At 40.0% G+C, this 18,129-nt stretch overlaps 1 protein-coding gene across 10 annotated transcripts in view; it reads left to right on the forward strand.

Annotated features, from left to right (window-relative positions):
• TENM4 (teneurin transmembrane protein 4) overlaps positions 1 to 18,129 on the forward strand; it is a 599,346-nt gene that overhangs the window by 504,540 nt on the left and 76,677 nt on the right. For all 10 annotated transcript variants that reach the window (XM_027664342.1, XM_027664505.1, XM_027664591.1 and 7 more), the window contains one exon: positions 11,298 to 11,417. In XM_027664342.1, coding sequence (XP_027520143.1) covers positions 11,298 to 11,417 — 120 coding nt within the window. The remainder of the gene's footprint in view (positions 1 to 11,297; positions 11,418 to 18,129) is intronic.

The raw sequence follows: 18,129 nt of genomic DNA on the forward strand, positions 1-18,129 counted from the left end.
GATAAATTACCCTGATGGATAAAGGTAAAGACCTTGTCTCTTCCCAAATACCAGCAATTATATATTATTCATGTTTGGGAAGAAAAAATAATCATTGCCTATATTGAAATGAGTGTTTATGATGATAAAGCAAGTAGCTAAATTAAATTCTGAATGCACAGAATGTCTTTTCATATCATTTTGATGAACAGATAACAAGTACTCTTCCACTACTTGATCGTTCTTGTATTGATTTTAAAACCACTTACTCTTGCTGTTTGCTTTGTTGTTTTTAAGCCATTCTTAGTTGTCCATCACCATAAGGAGCAGCACAAGATGCAGTGGTGTCAAGTTGCTGACTTTAAAGTAGGACATCTGATATATTTATTCTCTTCTGAGGGACAGTGTCAGAAAATGGCGAGAATAGGCTAAAGTCCTGATCCACAGAATCTTTTATGGTACGTGTTGGCACAGGCTAAAGTACCTAAGATGACCATGTGCAGAATTGGCACTTTTGTAAAGAAAATCTGAAATGAAATCACATGATTTTTAAGTAAGTGTGTTTTTTATCCCTTCTTTTTTGGGACAGGTTGTGTATATCTACTTGCTGACAGCAGTATTAACCTGTACTGATTACTTGGGCAGCTAGAAATAACCATCTGAGTTATAATGAAACATCATAGAGCAGCATCTGATATCAGCTGCAAGAGTAGTCCCTGATTGCCCTCAGGTCAGTAGTCTACATACAAAAAGTAATTCGTTTTCCTGGTTTAAAATTCTGATCAGAATTGACTTTTCACAGTTTTTTCCACTACTGAGTGACAAGGTGTCTGTAAACATGTCACTCCTCCTTCCTGTGTCCCCTCTGTGTGCAGGGCAGTACAGCTTACCTTACTGATCCAGGTGGGGAGGGTTACACAGCACTGTTAGAACCTCAGAGAGACAGGTATGCTATAAATACCTGTGTGCACTATTTTACTATAAATAAATAAATGTATGGGGGTTTTTTGGCAGAATTAAACTGCATCTATCCCAAACCCCAGCAAACCAAAACGCTGAGCATTGATCATGGCCAAAGAACAGCTAAGAAAATAGGGGAGGATTGAAGTGCTTTTTCAAAATGTTTTGGTAGCCCATCTGGCTCAGTTCTAAGTGTTTTGGAAGAATATTGCTATGTTATCTTAGTATCCTTAAAGGAGTTTGCCCAGAGAAGCTATGGCTGCCCCATCGCTGGAAGTGTTCAAGGCCAGGTTGGATGGGACTTTGAACAGCCTTGTCTAGTAGAAGGTGTCCTGCCCATGGTAGGGGGGTTGGAACTACATGATCTGTAAGACCTCTTCCAACCCTAGCTGTTCTATGATTCTATGAAGACATTCAAAAGCACCTCCTCTTTTCCTTTCTCACATTTCTTCCCACACCTTGAGGACCGTGGGTTCACCCCAGCACATCTTTCTGAGGTTCCTTGCCAGGGAAACCAAAGTGCTCTGTCTTTTCTGTATTTTTTTCTCAAGAAAAGAGTAACTTTGATATAGTGACATAAGAAACACTTCTTTTATAGTTGAAGACAAAGTTAAAAGTCAAAAACCCCAAACTTACCAGATGTGGCTTTATCCTGATGATTTCTCCTGAGTTGACTAGTCCAGCCCATGGCTCTGGCCCAACTCCAGCCAGATGCAGCTCCCTCGGATGGCAGGAAATGCTTTGGGTCAGATGCACCCACTGAGCACAGGAATGCAGAGGCGATGAAGGAGCTTGTGGAGCTCAGCAGCTCCACAGGTTAGGACAGTTTGGAATTCTGCATCTGTTTAAGACTGTGTCATAGATATTAGGCACAATCCAGCATTCCTGAGGGTGAGTACTTGTGGCACAGCATGGTACCTACACTGATGAAAGCAGGGTCACATTTTTCCATATTTTAAACCAAGCCAATGTAGCACCTCTTCAAACCCTCTCCATCCCAGCATTGTTTTTTTCCAAAGGCATCATTCTGCTTTTGTTGTTTTCTGTTTAAACTACCTGCTTATTAGCTACATATCATAGCTTTATGACATATAGAATAGCAAGGAATTGTAAAATACTTACTGATTTTTATTTTGGTAATTATTCCATTTAAGAGGAAAGTATGCTTTTAAAACTTACCTTTTCAGTGTACAGGGTATATATATTTTCTTTCCAATATTTTTCTTTTCCTTTTGATTTAAATTCTATAGTGTGGCATTGTTTCATCTTAAAGTGATTTTGAGTTGAGCATGGCATTATTTCTATACAGTAAACTAATGCAATATGTGCAGCTACTTACTTGAACTTTGTGGAATTTGTACCCACAGGACTTAACGAAAGCAAAATTCCTATCCATATTTGTGTTTTTTTCTATAGTGTAGATAGTGTAATCATGATGTAATTATTTTCCTCTTTCACAAGTGGCATAGGAGAAAGATGATTGGACTCGATAATCTAATAGGTCTTTTCCAACCCTAATGATTCAATGACTCTCTAAGTCCCGTATACAGTCATTAGAGAAACTTGGGTGCAGTTTTTAACAGATATTTTAAAAATATTGGATATTTTTTACCAAGCACAAACTCCTGAGTAGGATCTTCCTAGTGTGATTTGGGCATGCTTCCAGGGTCTGGCAAGACAGCTGATAGAGATGCTGCACCATCCTGTACCTGGAATTAAAAGGTCTCAAGTGATACATGTCCCCCAAGGAGCTCTTGGAGTATGCAAAGACAAATTTCAAGCCTTCAAAGCTTTCAAGCTTTGAAAAAAAAAACCTCCTAATGAGCTAAGTACCTCCTGGATTACAGAGGTGCTGACATGCACGTTTGGATTTAGGAGTCTAAACTATGCTGTAGGTGCTGATGCATTCTCTTGAATCTGCATATAGACACTTGATTAATATTTATTCAGTATTCAAAGTACTTTCTTGTGAAAAAAGAGCAGCCCTATCAGGAAGAGTCTGTCCTTAAATTGTGACATTTATTTCCTAAATTGGTTAAAATCCACTACATAAGAAAACAGTTTTAAAATCACAAACATAAAATCTTATATATTTTATTGAATAATTTTTTCCTAAATCTTTTGGATCGTTACAGAGCTATCAGACATCTTATATGTAGTTAAAGAACTTTCAGAGCTCATTTTATAATTAACCTGGAAATAATGTCTTTTTCCTTCTCTTCTGCGCAATTTTGCTTTCATGATGCCTCAGATTCAGTGGAAAGAAGTGCTTTTATTCTTGTTCTTCTGCAGAGCTAAATATGTGGCCATAGCTTACCAAATAAATACCAGATGTAAAATACTGTAATAATACAGAACTGGTAAGTTCTGCAGACATTTTTAGTGAAGACTTGGCATGAATACATTATTCATCTCTGAAAGTTATTGCAGCATAAAGTCTTTACCTCTAACAGAAAAAATGGTTATAGGATCATGTCTGAAAAATTATGAAATGACCATAATTCAGTATTAGGTGGAAAAATTATCTTGCACCTTACATGCTACTGGACACTTGACTTGGATTGAACAGACCTAAAAAAGTATGAATATGATTCTGTTTCTTTGATACCTTATGCAAAACAAGAGAGTGTTTCTTTGGTTGTACTGAAGAAAAGGAGAGAGTCATCAACTTTTAAAGCATTAGTCAACCACATTGGGAATAAAAGGATTCTTCACTGAAACTGCAGTAAAGCACAGCCCAACTTTATTATGTGCTGCATTTCCTATAAAACTCTGTTCTAAAATACCTTCATTTAAATAGTATAGTTGGAGCCAGTTTTATTATTTCCCAGACATCATCAGTGTCTTTTCCTCTGCTGAGTAGCCTTCCCGTATCCCTTATCCTCCCACCTTCCCATTATAGCTCAACTGAAAAATCTTGGGATGTAAAAATAGCAAGTCAATGAGGCATAGAGGTAGACACAAGATGCTTTGGCTGGTAGGAGTGGGATGTCTTTCCAGCACTGGCCAGCTTGTTTGGCAGATCGAAGAGGAAGACTGTGCTTTTATAAAGAGAAAACGGACATACATCAAGAAGGTGAATAAGGTTCAATTCCTGGGAAAAGTTTTCAAAGCAATAAGAGCCTGAGCCTTTCAGGAAAGGAACCAACAGGGAATTCTTTTGAGAGTGATGATCATTCCATCATGGGTTTTCGAGAAGTGGTCCTCAAAAGATACTACATTTTGTTACTGAACTGTAATAAAGATACCTTCATGCAATAAAGATACCTTCTTTTCCTTATGGAGGAGCTACAATTAGCAGTCACTAATATTTCTAAAAAAAGATGATGACCAAGGTGATATTTAAGAACTATCAGTTTATAAGTCTTTGTGGAGCAGTGGGGAGCCTGAGAAACTAGACAACAACTGGTCACAAAACCAAGCCCTTGCATGGATACTAAAAATAGCAGATGAAAAGGGCCCACTGGTTTGATACTGTCAAGTTAGACCGGGTCTAAAGAGCAACAAGAATAGAATCTGCATCTAGAGGTGTTATTATATTGATTAATAAGCACTTTGCTTTTTAACTTCAAATACCAACTTCACTAGACACATATATAAAAGTATCCAAGCATTATGCAGTGTTTTCCGTGTCCTTTAGCAATTTAAGTAATGGGTTTCCATTGGGGCTTTTCATTCACTCAGCTTTACTGTATGTATTGTGGAATATCTAAAAGGCTGTAGAAGGCTTCTTGGGAAAGATTAACAGCTGAGGACCATGTCCACATAATCATCCTCATCTTTTGATCCTTCAGTGATGGGACCTTATAAATAGGTTCACTGAGTAAGTTAAACAAACAGACCAGGTACTGTTTCTCACTGCAATTTAGAACTGACTGTCTTTTACTGAGCCTATTCAGAGCTCTTATAAACTTTGCTCTGCATGAGTTTTCTCTTTCTCCAGGGTCCTTGTTCCATCAGCTCCTCACAAAGCTGAGTGGCAGGATCTGACATAAGCCAATCTGTCAGTGTCACTTTAGCAAGTCCCCATCTGGGATATGGTCAAACATTAGTCCCTTTGTCAGATTGACTTGGGCATTCTGGTACTTCCCTTACTGTGAACTCCTCAGATTAGCCTAATTCAGATATACAATGGTTTGGGGTGAAAAGGATTTTTAAAGGCCGTCATCCAACCCCGTTTCCATGAGCAGGGACATTTTCAACTGGATTAGGTTACTTAAAGCCCCATCCAGCCTGACCTTGAATATTTCCAGGGATGGGGCAGCCAGCACCTCTCCACACAGCCTTTGCTAGTGTTTTAACACCTTTATTGTATACTACTTCTTCCTTGAATTTAGTTTGAATCTACTCTCTTTCAGTTTAAAACCATTACCCCATGTCCTAATGCATCAGGCCCTACTAAAGCCAGCAGAATTTGTATCCCAGCTGCCCAACATGTGCCAAACCCTTTCAGAAACTCACTTGTGCTATCTGTGGTAGTGTGGGGGTCTTTCTGGATAACTATTCTTTTAATGTTCATTTTCTATATGTGTACCTTTTTTTTCTTTTGTAACAAGGAAACATTCAACAGGATCATTTGCATTCTTTTTCCTAACCTTAATTCCTTAATTCAGATGGCAGCTAAGAACGGCACATAGGTTTCAAGTTTAAGCTTTTCCTAGAACTAAACTGAACCAAAAGAGCCAGACAGGGATTGCCTTCAATTCAAGGGAAGACTGTCAGGAGGTTTTTCTCCACTGTTAAGAGGCAAATGGGTGAGGCTGTTTTTACAGACAGCTTTTGAGGGAAATACTGCCACGAGCAATGAACTTAAACATCTACATGTTCTGATCTTTCCTTTTCTTCTTTTATCCTTCATCTGCCAGCTCAGGCATTTTCTCTGTGTCCATGTGTTTGATCGTGATGCCCTTAGCTTTTACCTTGGCATTATACCAGGTTTTCTATGTATCCTGGTACTAGACTGCCCTGAGGTTGTTTAACACGAGACAGGTGCATTCAACTCAAAATGAATGAGATACATTTTGCTTCGTCCTGTTATTCTGAAGCAAAATGGCCACAGCAGCTAAAGCCAGGAGATTGTACCAAATGACTGTACTTATAGGCACTTATCAGCCTAAGCGTATCACAGATAAGGTTCCATGAGAATGTAAAATCCCTACACAAGGGATTATCAGATTATTACAATTATTCTTCTTATATCTCTAGAATGATGTCTAAAATCTTTGGGAGAAAAAAACTCTCCAGGCAAATTAGATAAGATAGAGAACAGCTCTTTTATTGAAGGCCTTCTGGCCACAGAGTAAAAAAGGTGCACATCCCCACATACAGAATTCTTACACTTTTATGTCTTTACTAATTATCATATCTAATAGGGACAGCCAATCCTAAGACCCTTTTGCCCTGGTACCCTGCCCCACTGGGGTCCCTCCAATGGTCTTGGGCCTTCTATCTTGTTTTGTCTACCATATCTCTTGTTATTTTGGTCCAGGTGCACATCCCAATGGAATCCAATGGAATGTTCTTGCTGAATATCTATTGCCTTGAAAAGATGGTTAAAAGACAGCTAAACCAAAGCTTCAGGAATGTGACACACAAACAGTAAGAAAGTAGCGGTCTAAAGTGAGGGAAAAGTACATTAAAAGCTATAAAAAGCTAAAAATCCTAAAAACTCAAAGGCCTCAATAAGCAGAGGACTGTTGTTTTGCAGGTGAAGTACAGAGACACATGCAGACTAGATGACATGACCAGTGTCACACAGAAAGGCTGGAGCAGAGGAAGAAATGAAACTGAGATCATCTAATTTCATTAATAACATTCTTCCCAATGAACTATAACTTTCTAGATTTTTGTTCTATGGTGCTCTGTTGAAGTTTTATCCAGAGCAGAAAGATAAATCCTGTATATGTGTGTGTGTATTTATATATACCAATAAAATATGGAAGTGGTAAGGTCAAAGAGATTTATAGTGTCAAATTAAAATACATATTATTTATGTATTATTTATAACTTGGCTGAGGATGGCTAAGCAGTCATGAAGACCATTTCCACACATCTGAAACCTTTAAAGGAGAAGGCACAATGAGTTATGTTGGAAATATTTTGAGAAACAGCAGAAATTCATCAGGGTGAGATTTCCCATGGCACCTATCCTCAGTCAAGGAAAGAATATACATTTCTTGCAGAAAAAGTGGGGGTTAGGATGCATGGAATTTTCCCAGTGAAAAATGCCTAGCAGAAGCAGTATTTTTCTCTTTTTTCCTAATGCCAAGCACAGTGTCAGCAGAAAACATCTTTGAGTAAGGAATATTGGAAGGACCAATGTCTAAGTTGTGAAACACTGGATCAGAGTTAGTATTAAAGACAAATCTTTAATGTGCTGCCACAATGTAAGATGGCTTCTGTGGAATTTACTTTTCTGGCTTCCGTTCTAAGGCTGGTTTTGTCTGCTTGAATTTTCTTGACATCTTGTCAAACTTTATTTGTATCTGAGCAATGGGAACGTAAAGGCATCAGTGCACCCCTGTCCGTTTTGCCACTGTGGCCCAGATCTTACCAGAAAGACTTAATTTAATTTTCTTGGGAATAAAGAATGACTTCACAAAGCAACAGTGTAAAATTGTCTGATACGCCATCTGGCATCCTAGAGAGCATTTTGACAATGATTTGGTCTTTCGGGCAAACTTTTATGGACAAATTAAAAAAAAAAAAAGGAAAAATGTAATTAAAGAAGAGGAAAAATTGAGGCTGATTTTCCTTGTAAAACAAGAATCCATACAGCCTCATGTAACAGTAGTGAAGGAAATAAAACAAAACAAAAAAAAACAAAGACATAAACAAAACCAAAAACAAAACAAAAAACAGAGGCAATACATGAAATCTGTTAATAATTTAATGGAACGATGAAGCTACGGCTACAAGAAATCCAGTTTTGTTCAACTGCAGAAAACACTCTGAGCTAGCATTCCTGGACTGATGGAATAAATCTCTTCTATTAACATGAGAGATAATTTTATATAAATGTATTGAGAGACCTTCTAGCAGAGCTGAGCATCTTAGCAGTATCACTTAACTTCTTTGCAGGGTAATTGCATTTAGACCAAGGTCTTCTGAAGGAAATGGCTGACTAAATTAGCATTAACCAGGTTCCTGGGGGCTTGGGCATTGTGGATACTCGATCTTGCCTCCAGAAAGGACATGTTGACACTAGACAAGCCAGCTGCTTCCAACAGTCTGTATGAACTGTTTTATCCAAGTGGGGTAAATTTTGACACCCAGGAAGAGAAGATTTGAGACTAATCAGGGATGGTCTGAGCTTGAGTTTTCCTCCAGTTCCCATCCCTCTCTCTTTTAAATGAATTCAAATTTGTGCATGTTGCTCCAGCTTCTTTTTATCACTGTGATTTGGGAATGATGTCCCCTTTGTGGGAACATCTTTTCTTATAGCATGGAAATAAAGCTACTCTTATAGTCCTCGGGAGGGTGGTGGATGCAGCTGGGCTTGCTGATGAGCTGCTTCTCTGAGAAGAGACAATGTTCAAGTTAGTGAGCACGAAGGTGTGCTGGCAGAGCTGGAGCTACAATGAGAACTGAGCTACCAAGAAGAGAGGAAGTTCCTTGTTTGTCCACATTGTCCTGGTACTTCTTGTAGAAATAGTTGTCAGTGATATGTAACAGACCAGATGCTTGCATCCCCCCATTGACTGAGCCAAGGGTCTAGGCCAATGTGCATGCAATATCACGTAGATGTTTGCAACTGCTTGGATGTGTTTTGTGTAGGGCAGCAGGAGAGACACCTGCAATCTGTATTTTTTCCTTTGCTTCCTTTTAACTCTTGGAACCAAAAACAAGAGATGGAAGTGTTCTTGCATTCATAGAAATGTGTGATATTGTCTCTCAATTATTTTAAAACATTTGTAGTCCCTGTGTTGAATATGTAATTCAGAATACTGAGTCAGTCATGCTCAGGTCTTAGTATTCAAGAAACTGCATTCAAATCTGCAGTGATTCTTTGGCTTTCACAAAATATGCAGCCATTTGACGAGAAAATGAGAGAAGGCTGTTTCAAACCCTTCCTCTGCTCTCTCTAAAGGATGGAAAAGGAGGCAGCAGGGTGGAGTCGATCATGGAAAAATCTGGGAAGAGAAGGCCTAGCTTCTGCTCTTGAGTCAGAGGTGTGCTCAGTCACATTCACTTTTTGCTGAAATTGAACTATGGTTGGTAACCTGTTGACTTCATTGGGGTTATTCCAAGTGTTGACATTTTTCCAAGCATATTCAATGGCATTGTGATCCTTTGAGTTATGCTCTACCTGTGTGTTAGATAGTGATGTGCATAATACTGTACTGGAATATTATTTTCCATTTGTTGTATATGAGAAGCTGAGTTAGAGCTCTTCAATAGGAGAAGCAATAACAGTATTAAGGATATTATTTTCCCCATCAGCCCCATCCCTGGAAGTTTTCAAGGCCAGGCTGGATGGGGCTCTGTAGCAACCCAGTCTAGTGAAAGGTGTCCCTGCCCATGGCAGAGGGGTTGGAACTAGATGGTGTATAAGGTCGCTTCCAACCCAGACCATTCAAAGATTCTAGGACTCTATGATTACTAGCTCCAAACTTTGTCCAAGTCCTTGCCTACATGACTCCTAACAAGTCAGTGATGATATATCAAAGTAAACTCAATGATAGAAAAATCATTTCCAATATCTCATTTTCCTGCAGCCTATTCCAAAATTATGTGTTAATCCAGTCACATTTTAGGTTGCAGACACATTTTGGTAACCCTTCAGTCATTTTTGTTAATATCGGAGCTCTCCATTTAGATCAGTGGGAATTTTATTTAGGACTCCCTGGCAAATGATCTGCTTTCTGAACTGTGGAATGCACAAATTGTGCAGCCTTTATTGGATAGAAATTATACTTTATCTCTTTGCATTATACAATCTCAGATTTTTAGGCGAACTGAAGGAAAATGATCCCTAAATGATCCAAGTTTATGAAATCGTCTTTACAAAACATTGCGGATATCATCCTTTGCCTCAGTGGACCAGTAAAGCACCATTGCTCTGTTGAAGTGCAGCTAGGATGATTTACTCTAACTGAGATCTGGTCCTGCACCTGGAGGAACACTGGCTTTCAATCTCTGCTCTCCAGCAGGATGGCAGTTAGGAAAATCATTCACTGGGTCACGTTAGCACACTGACACCACAATTTGCTGTTGCTGCTCAGAAAAATAGTTACCTTCAGCCAAAAATTGGGTTCAGACAGTCTCACAGACATGTGCTGCTTTGTCTTTATGGGAAGCTCCTAAAGTAGTAGTATAGTAATGACTTAGAGGTCTGGAAACAGACTTAGGAATAAGAACCTAGAAAATTTGTCTTTGACGTTACTGCATGTTTTGTGACTGACCTTGGACAACTGAAAATCGTTCTGTGCTTTGTTTCCCTCTCTCTGTAAAAGTATGAGTCTTGCAATATTAATCAATGTTTGTAAGGATCCTTGAAGTCCTTAGATAAAAGAGCACATTACGGAGCATAGAGTAATTAGAATAGATGTATCCTATAAAACAGTGCAATCTGCCAAACTGGGGAAGAAAAAGAGGAGAAGAAAAAGCCTATCCTGTTAGCATGCTCAGCTCCTCAAGCAGTTTGTAAAGAAGGTATCTGAACCTGGCAAATTATCTGTTGCGATTTTCCCAAATGGGGAAGAAATGAGCTGCCAAGCCTTGGTCAAGGGCTTCTGTGACTCTTGTGCCTTAAATATGTCCATGCACTGCCTGTTCTCTTTGATTTTAAAGTGCACATTGCATTAGGGCAATATTGTTAAGACGTTTTTAGGTATTAGGAAAAGGTTCTTCACCCAGAGGGTGGTTGGGCACTGGAGCAGGCTTCCATGGGAATTGGTCATGGCAACAAGCCTGACAGAGTTCAAGAAGTGTTTGGGTAACACTCTCAGGAACATGGTGTGGTTTTGGGGTTGTCCTGTGCAGGGCCAGGAATTGGGCTCGATGACCTTTGTTGGTCCCTTTCAACTCAGGATATTCTATGATTCTGTGAAATTCCAGTGTGATATTGTGAATCCTACAAAAGTTTATAGCTAATGAAGGATATGCTGCAGCAGTTGCTTTTGTAGAGTAGGATAATTGTAAACCTTACCTTAGGTATTGATGTTTTTACATAACTTCTGAGAAAGCCTTCAAGAGCAGCATCCTACCATCAAAACACACAGCATAGCTTCCAGCTTTCCAGGATATAAAGGCCTGGACTTTCTAATGCATTAGAATTCCCAGACACGGAAATAGAGGAAAAACCTACATTTGTCAAAAATACTTACTATTTCTCATTATTTTTCTCCTTTTTGCAGACATGCATGTGTGATTCGAGGCCAGGTTATGACGGCAGATGGAACCCCTCTAGTCGGTGTGAACATCAGCTTTGTCAACAATCCTCACCTTGGGTACACAATCAGCAGACAAGATGGCAGGTAGGATACCTGTATAGAATTTACAGTATTCAAGCAATAGTAACAGCATTATTGCCATGAACATTAAAGAGAAACTCGTTCCAAGAGCACCTTTATTTTTGATGCATTTTTAAGATGCTGATACATAATCGTTGGTTGTTATGGGGCTGGCGGCCAGTCACCAGTGCTGTTCCTCAGGGTTCAGTTCCAGAGCCAGTCCTGTTCAATGCATTTATCTACAGTATAGGCAGGAGTTGAATGCACCATTAGCAAGTTTGCTGATGGTGCCAAATTGGGAGGTGCTGTTGACTCTCTTGAGGGACAGGAGACCTTGCAGTGGGATCTAGATTGGAGCATTGGGCTATGATGAATGGGATAAAATTTAAAAAATCAAAATGCTGGATTTTCTGCCCCCAGAATAGAGTAACACCAGGCACAAGTATAAATTGGAAGAGAAGTGGCTGGAGAGCATCTTTGCAGATAGGGATCTGGGGATGCTGGCCAGCAGCAGCTGAACAGGACCCAGCAGTGTGTTCTAGCAGCCAAGAGGGCAAACTCCATCCTGTGGTGCATCAAACATAGCGTGACCAGCTGGTCAAAGAGGTGATTGTCCCACTGTACTCAGTGTTGGTAGCGTGTGCAGTTGTGGGCCCCACAATTTAAGAAATATGTTCAGGTCCCTGAATGTATCCAGAGGAGTGCAAGAAAGCTGGTGGTAAAGATGGAAGGAGTGTCCTGTGTGAGGAGCATCTGAGGACTCTGGGTTTGTCTAGCTGGAGAAAAGGAGGTTGAGGGGTGACCTCATTGCTTCCTACAGCTTCCCGAGGAAGGAATGTGGAGAGGGAGGTGCTGAGATCATCTCTGTGATCCAGTGACAGGACATGTGGGAATGGTTCAAAACTGCACCAGGGGAAGTTTAGACTGAATATGAGGAAACATTACTGAGAGGGTGCTCAAAGACTGGAACAGGAGAATAGGAGTCCTGTTCAAGAAAATTCCCTGTCTGACCATCCCGGAGCCACTCTGGCAGTCATTCTCACAGCACCTGAGCTGGGACCAAAGCCCCTTCACAGCTACACACCCCACACTCACACAGTCAGACTAGGTTTCCTTACTGGCTCGACCCCAGGCTTCAAATAGCAGAGTCTCAGACATCTCAATCCTTAAAAGAATTTAATCTTGGTGTAATAGCTAAATAACAGCTTGGGTTGGTGCCTCTGAGGAAGGACCCCAAACAAAGGAACACCTGGGCTTTTTTCCCCTCACAGTCTAAGCACAGGAAAGTCTGGAGTCCTCAGCTCCTGCTGCATCACTGCGTGTCCTGTCACCTGACTGGGCCACAATCCTCATGCCATTTTTTATGCAAAGGGTCAGCAGTTCGTGGCCCTTTGTTTCGGTTCCCAGAGTTCAATGTGCAACTCGAACTGCACCTGCACCCCAAGCCACCTGCACTGAATGTACTCCTCAAAATTCCTAGAGAGGTGATCGATTCCCCAAGCCTGTCAGTGTTTAAGAGTAATTTGGACAATGCCCTTAATAATATGGTTAATTTGATCAGCTCTGAATTGGTCAGGCAGTTGGACTTGATGATCCTTGTAGTTCTTGAACAACTGAATATTCTATTCTATTCTATTCTATTCTATTCTATTCTATTCTATTCTATTCTATTCTATTCCTAATCCTATTCCTAATCCTATTCCTATTCCTATTCTATTCTATTGCTATTCTATTCTATTCTAGTCTTATTGTTTATTATTTGTTAGTATTACCTTTGTGATATCACCTAGAATCCTTAGCCAAGAATCGGGCAATGGAGTGCCCATGCATATAAAGAAAAGATGTCTTATGCTCCCAAGAGCTCTATTCATGCTAATTCATGTTGAAATGATTAGGAAGAAGTCATTGAGATTACGGTTGTGTTAGAGGCAAAATCTGAGCAATAATGCTCAACCAAAACAAAAGCATTGTAAATTGGGAATGTCTTTCATCTTATCTTTTGTTTGTCAATCTTAATTGGCTCCCTTTCTTTTAAGAAAAAAAACATAAGGGGTTCCAGCCACACATGCTTAATGTACTACTAACCAATAGCACTTTGGAGAGGATTTATAAATTTTAGCACCTCTCCAAACCACAACCTTCATTGAAGGTTTGACTTGGCCTGAGAACCTGATAGAATTTTAATGAACACGTGGTAGCAACTTGTGCTTAATGCTGTCCTATTCACACTCAGGGGCATTTGCACCCACTGTAACACTGATGGTGACTGGGAGGCTTACTGAGTGATACTGCAGCTCTTAGATGACGTGGCAATAAAATGTGGATAATAAAAAGGCATTCCAGAAAAACTAGTGGTCTTGCTTAGAAAAGGATGCCTCTGGAGCTGGTGTCTTTTTATTGCCCCACAGCTTAGGCATTACTGCAAAAAAGAAAAAAGTTAAACATTTATGCTATGAGTATCTCCATCATCCTTATTGAACCTACTTTGCGTGAAAGTGGGATCCAAACCACATTTTCATGATCAACTTGCTGTGTACGGACCAGCACAAAATCTACTGTCCATTAGAACAGATAAATGTGCCTGAAAAAGTCCTAGACAACAATACCTGTCATAACCTTTTTTCTATCTGTTTCCTTGTACATATACAAGATCCAACTACTGTGTGTAGTCTTACATTTAGCTTAGAAGTACTTTGAGGAAGGGACCATCTCTCTACTTTGCAATTGGGTTGTACCTAGCACCTCTGCTGCACCTCTAGTCAGCAAACATACCAGTAAGCTAAACAGAGACAGAGCATGGAGGTGAGTGCTGCTATCCAGGCTGCAGGCCTTTGTAACTTGCAGGCAAGTAACTGTTTTGTTCTTGGGTGGTGAAAGGCAAACACCCCACACACATACTGCTATATACGTACTTCTTCTGGCAGTTCGAACTAGGGATGCTCCTTACATGCCATGTTCTTCCTAAGGTCTAGCTGAGCAGGGGACCCAGGGCATAAAGCAATGCAGCTGGAGCATCAGTATGCTCCACCAGGCTTCAGTAGACTCTTGGTTCCTTGGGGCTGGCTGCCAACCTCCAGAAGTTAAATTAGTTTCAAGAAGCTCAGCCTGCAGTTTGCTGACTCAGCCCCCAACAGATACTCAGCTCCAAGTGATAAAAGTGACAGAGATCAGCTGTCTCAGAGCAGGGAATCTGTGACCAAGTGGGATTCATCCTAAAGCTGTGGTTTCTGTCAGCAGCTGGTGGGGGTCAGCATAACCCCAGACTGTGTGGTGTCAGCTCTTCTGATTTCACTTTCTTCACCTTCCTCTCAAATCAGTCTGCTTCTGCAGAAACTTCATGCACATGTGGTGCACAGCCAACATCCAACGAATTGCCCAGTTGCAGTACTGAGTGTCTGGAATAATAAAAATACCTTCCAACTTGGCTGAGGGATACACGCAGGTATTTTCTTAAATGAACAGTACACAGCACTGCATCTGTGTACTCTGGAGGTAATAAATGGACAAGTGAAAGTCACTTTTCCATGAATAAACGAGTTAAAGAACACCAAAATCATAGACTCATGGAATGGTTTATGTCGGAAGGGACCTTAAAGGTCATCTAGTTCCAACCCCCCTACCATGAGCAGCTTCCACTAGACCGGGTTACTCAAAGCCCCATCAGATCTGTCCTTGAGTTCAGTGAATTCTTCAGTAGTGTATAAATTACCTTGAACTATTTAAGACCATTCAGATTAAAATTTGTCAGGGTAGAAAATGTTGTCAGACATCCCTTATTTCTAATCCTAGCCTCACTGCTGATTTGGTGGGTAGCATTAGATGCATCTCTTGACCTTCCCAGGCCAGCAACCCAAATTGTGAAAGGGAGTTAACATTTACTTGCCTTCCTTACTGATTGTTACAGTATTCATTAAATACTATTTGTAATGCACTTTCAAAATCATGTAAAGAATTATTGCTATTCCAGTCTCTATTATCTTTTTTTTATGTTTTGGATAATTTTTCAATAGAGTATGACACTGGTTTTTTCACAGTGCAGTTTTCATGGGATTGAGTCACTTTGTTTTAAGAAGCTGATGCTCTTAGGCAAGAAGTATGTTCTCCTGACCTACAGTAGCAGGCTGCATGCATTCCTGGTCCAGTGCAGTGCACAGTCATACAGGGTCATCTGGACCATCTTCTGTGTCATTCTGTTTTGGAAAATAAATGGGAGCACACATGCAAGCAGTTACCTTGTTCCAGGGGTCATAAGATAACTGCATAAAACTCAATAGCTTTATTATTTGGCATATTCACCATAGGAATATCTGTTCATGAAAATGTGCACTGAGTTACCTGAAATTGATTTAGTAAATCAGTTTACTGATAGCAGAGTAATAACTGGGGGTTTAAAGTAAGGGAATTTAAAGATACAATTGCATCAGTTTAGCTAGATTGGTTCCTAAGCTGATTTTGTTGCTCCAGGTTTGGTTTGTTTGGTTTTGTTGGTTTTGGGGGGGTTTTTTGGCATGGCCAAGTTTCAAAATGAGTAAGTAAAATTTTGGTTTTAGAAGTACAGTGAACTGAATTTTTCACCCCTGTAAGTGGGTTCGCTGTATTCCAGGGCTCTCCTCTTACATCCTATTTAAGTCACATTACTTAATCTGAGCAAAACTTTTATAACTTCAAGGCTTGCATTTGTTTTTAGCCTAATTATTGGGACAGAGGTTTTGTTCATGTAACAAGGCACAAATAAAAAATGACAAGTCTCAAACTACTTTGTTGTATGCACTTCTCTGTAAAGCGAAGTTAATAGACAAATCAAAGTATCAGAACTGGATTATAAATTATATTTTTAAATAAAGCTTTATATTTGATTAGACTGGTAGTTTATAGAGGCTGCAGGTCCTCAGTGTCCCTGAGTTGTAGGAACAGTGTTAGTAAAACAACAAGAAAGTCTCCAGACTTTTTCTTTCAAGTTCATTTTCATTCACATTCATTTTCTTTCACATTCAGTAGCTTTGGCCTGGTGTTCTCAGAAATACCAAATACATGAACTTTCAGAGTGAAGAGATGGGAAAGGGTTACGGTTTTCTGCAGAGTTCTTATTTTTTGAGCCTGCTTTGTGGATAAATAGATAATTTCATCCTTCAGCCTGTCTCTGCAGAGTTTTTAAAGAAAAACAACGATACAGCTGTACAACAAGTATGATTTTTTCAGAGTGATAAAGAATACATCAGAGATCAGCAGCAGAAACAGAAATAAAAGTATCTCTTTTCTTCAATCGCAAGATGGTTTCCCCCTTTTTTAAATTTAATTTCACTAAGGGAAACTGGAAAGAAGGTGTTTTCAGTTTGGGTTTTTCTGTTTGGTTTTGGGTTTACATTTTGTTCAGTTCATCAAGGTAACTTGAAAGCTGCACCTTGAGACTCTGGGAAAACCAGGTCATGAGCAACACTGACTGCTAAAAAATACTGCATGGCTCTGTTTTCACAGCTGCTGGAGTCTGACAAGGAGGTACTTTCCCTTCTGCATCCTGTTTTGGGGATGCAGCAGAGGCCAGGATGTTTCCCTGCAGCAAGTTCCCATCCATGTCCCAGACTCAGTGAAGCCAAAGAAGTGAAATGGAGGTGTTTGCAAATAAAGCCTCTTCCAACTTGCCTAAAAACTTATTGAGCATCGTTTGTAATGTTTATTTCTTCCCTCCTGTTGCCCTGTTCAGTGCCCGGATCCACGCAGAGCAAGCGTCTTCTTCTCAGCTGAAGGACTTGCCAAATGCTAATTGACTGTTAAAAACATTCACATCAGAGTACAAGTGTTGCTCAGCTTTGCTGGCAGGGACCAACAAGTTACTCATCAGGCTGCTGCAAGCCAAGCTCTGTAGGTCTGGGAAGCTGATGCCCCAACCCAATTGGTACAATAAACATGGCTATAGCTTTTTAGAATGCTTTCCACTTCCTCTCATGGACTCAGTTTGACATTCTTCCATGAAAAACCTTCTTTCCATAGTTATATTTGCTAAACGAGACCTCACTCCATTAGTCATAAACCAGAAAGGGTTCTCCAAAGCCATTTCTTGCCAAAGACTTGTGTTTAGAAGTAGTTCATACCCATTGTTGCTCCTCTGGTATTTTTGCAGCTGATGTGAAAGCCTCACAATTAATTTTAAAAAATAATTTCAAACCCATTTTTCATCTTGTTTCTTACCCTGTATTTACAAGGTGCACCAAGTCTGCCTTTGGGCAATCAGATCCCAGTTCTCGTGCAGAGAAGCACATAAGCTCACAGCTTTTTAAGCACACGAGAAGTTCTTCTGAAGCCAGTGAGCTTGTTCACGTGTGTAAACTCTGAGTGAGACTGTCATACAGCAGCGCCAAGCATGGAAAGTGAGAAGGAGGGATGAGAAAACTTCCTTTGCCTGAAGCACACATTTGGCATTGCAACTGAAGAGATACTGAGAAAAACACAAAGAAGCAAAACCAAGAGGTCTTCAATTTGTGTTGAAATCCCTTCTTTTCTCACTTAACACCTCTTTTTTTGCATCTATACATAGTAGATACACCCTGTGGTACTTGATAAAATCTCCATTTCAGACAAGATGTGGAGTTTAAATACAAAACTAAGAAAAACCTCAGAACCTTATCCCAACATCTTTACATCCAGAGGATGAATATTTTCCTTACCAAGGTAACATCTTTTCCCACTGCTCTGGAGGGCCGTCTGTTAGCCTGACAGTGTTACCCAACACTAACAGAGG

The sequence above is a fragment of the Corapipo altera genome, unplaced genomic scaffold (genome assembly GCF_003945725.1).
Source record: "Corapipo altera isolate COAL_440 unplaced genomic scaffold, ASM394572v1 0, whole genome shotgun sequence".
Lineage (NCBI taxonomy): Eukaryota > Metazoa > Chordata > Aves > Passeriformes > Pipridae > Corapipo > Corapipo altera.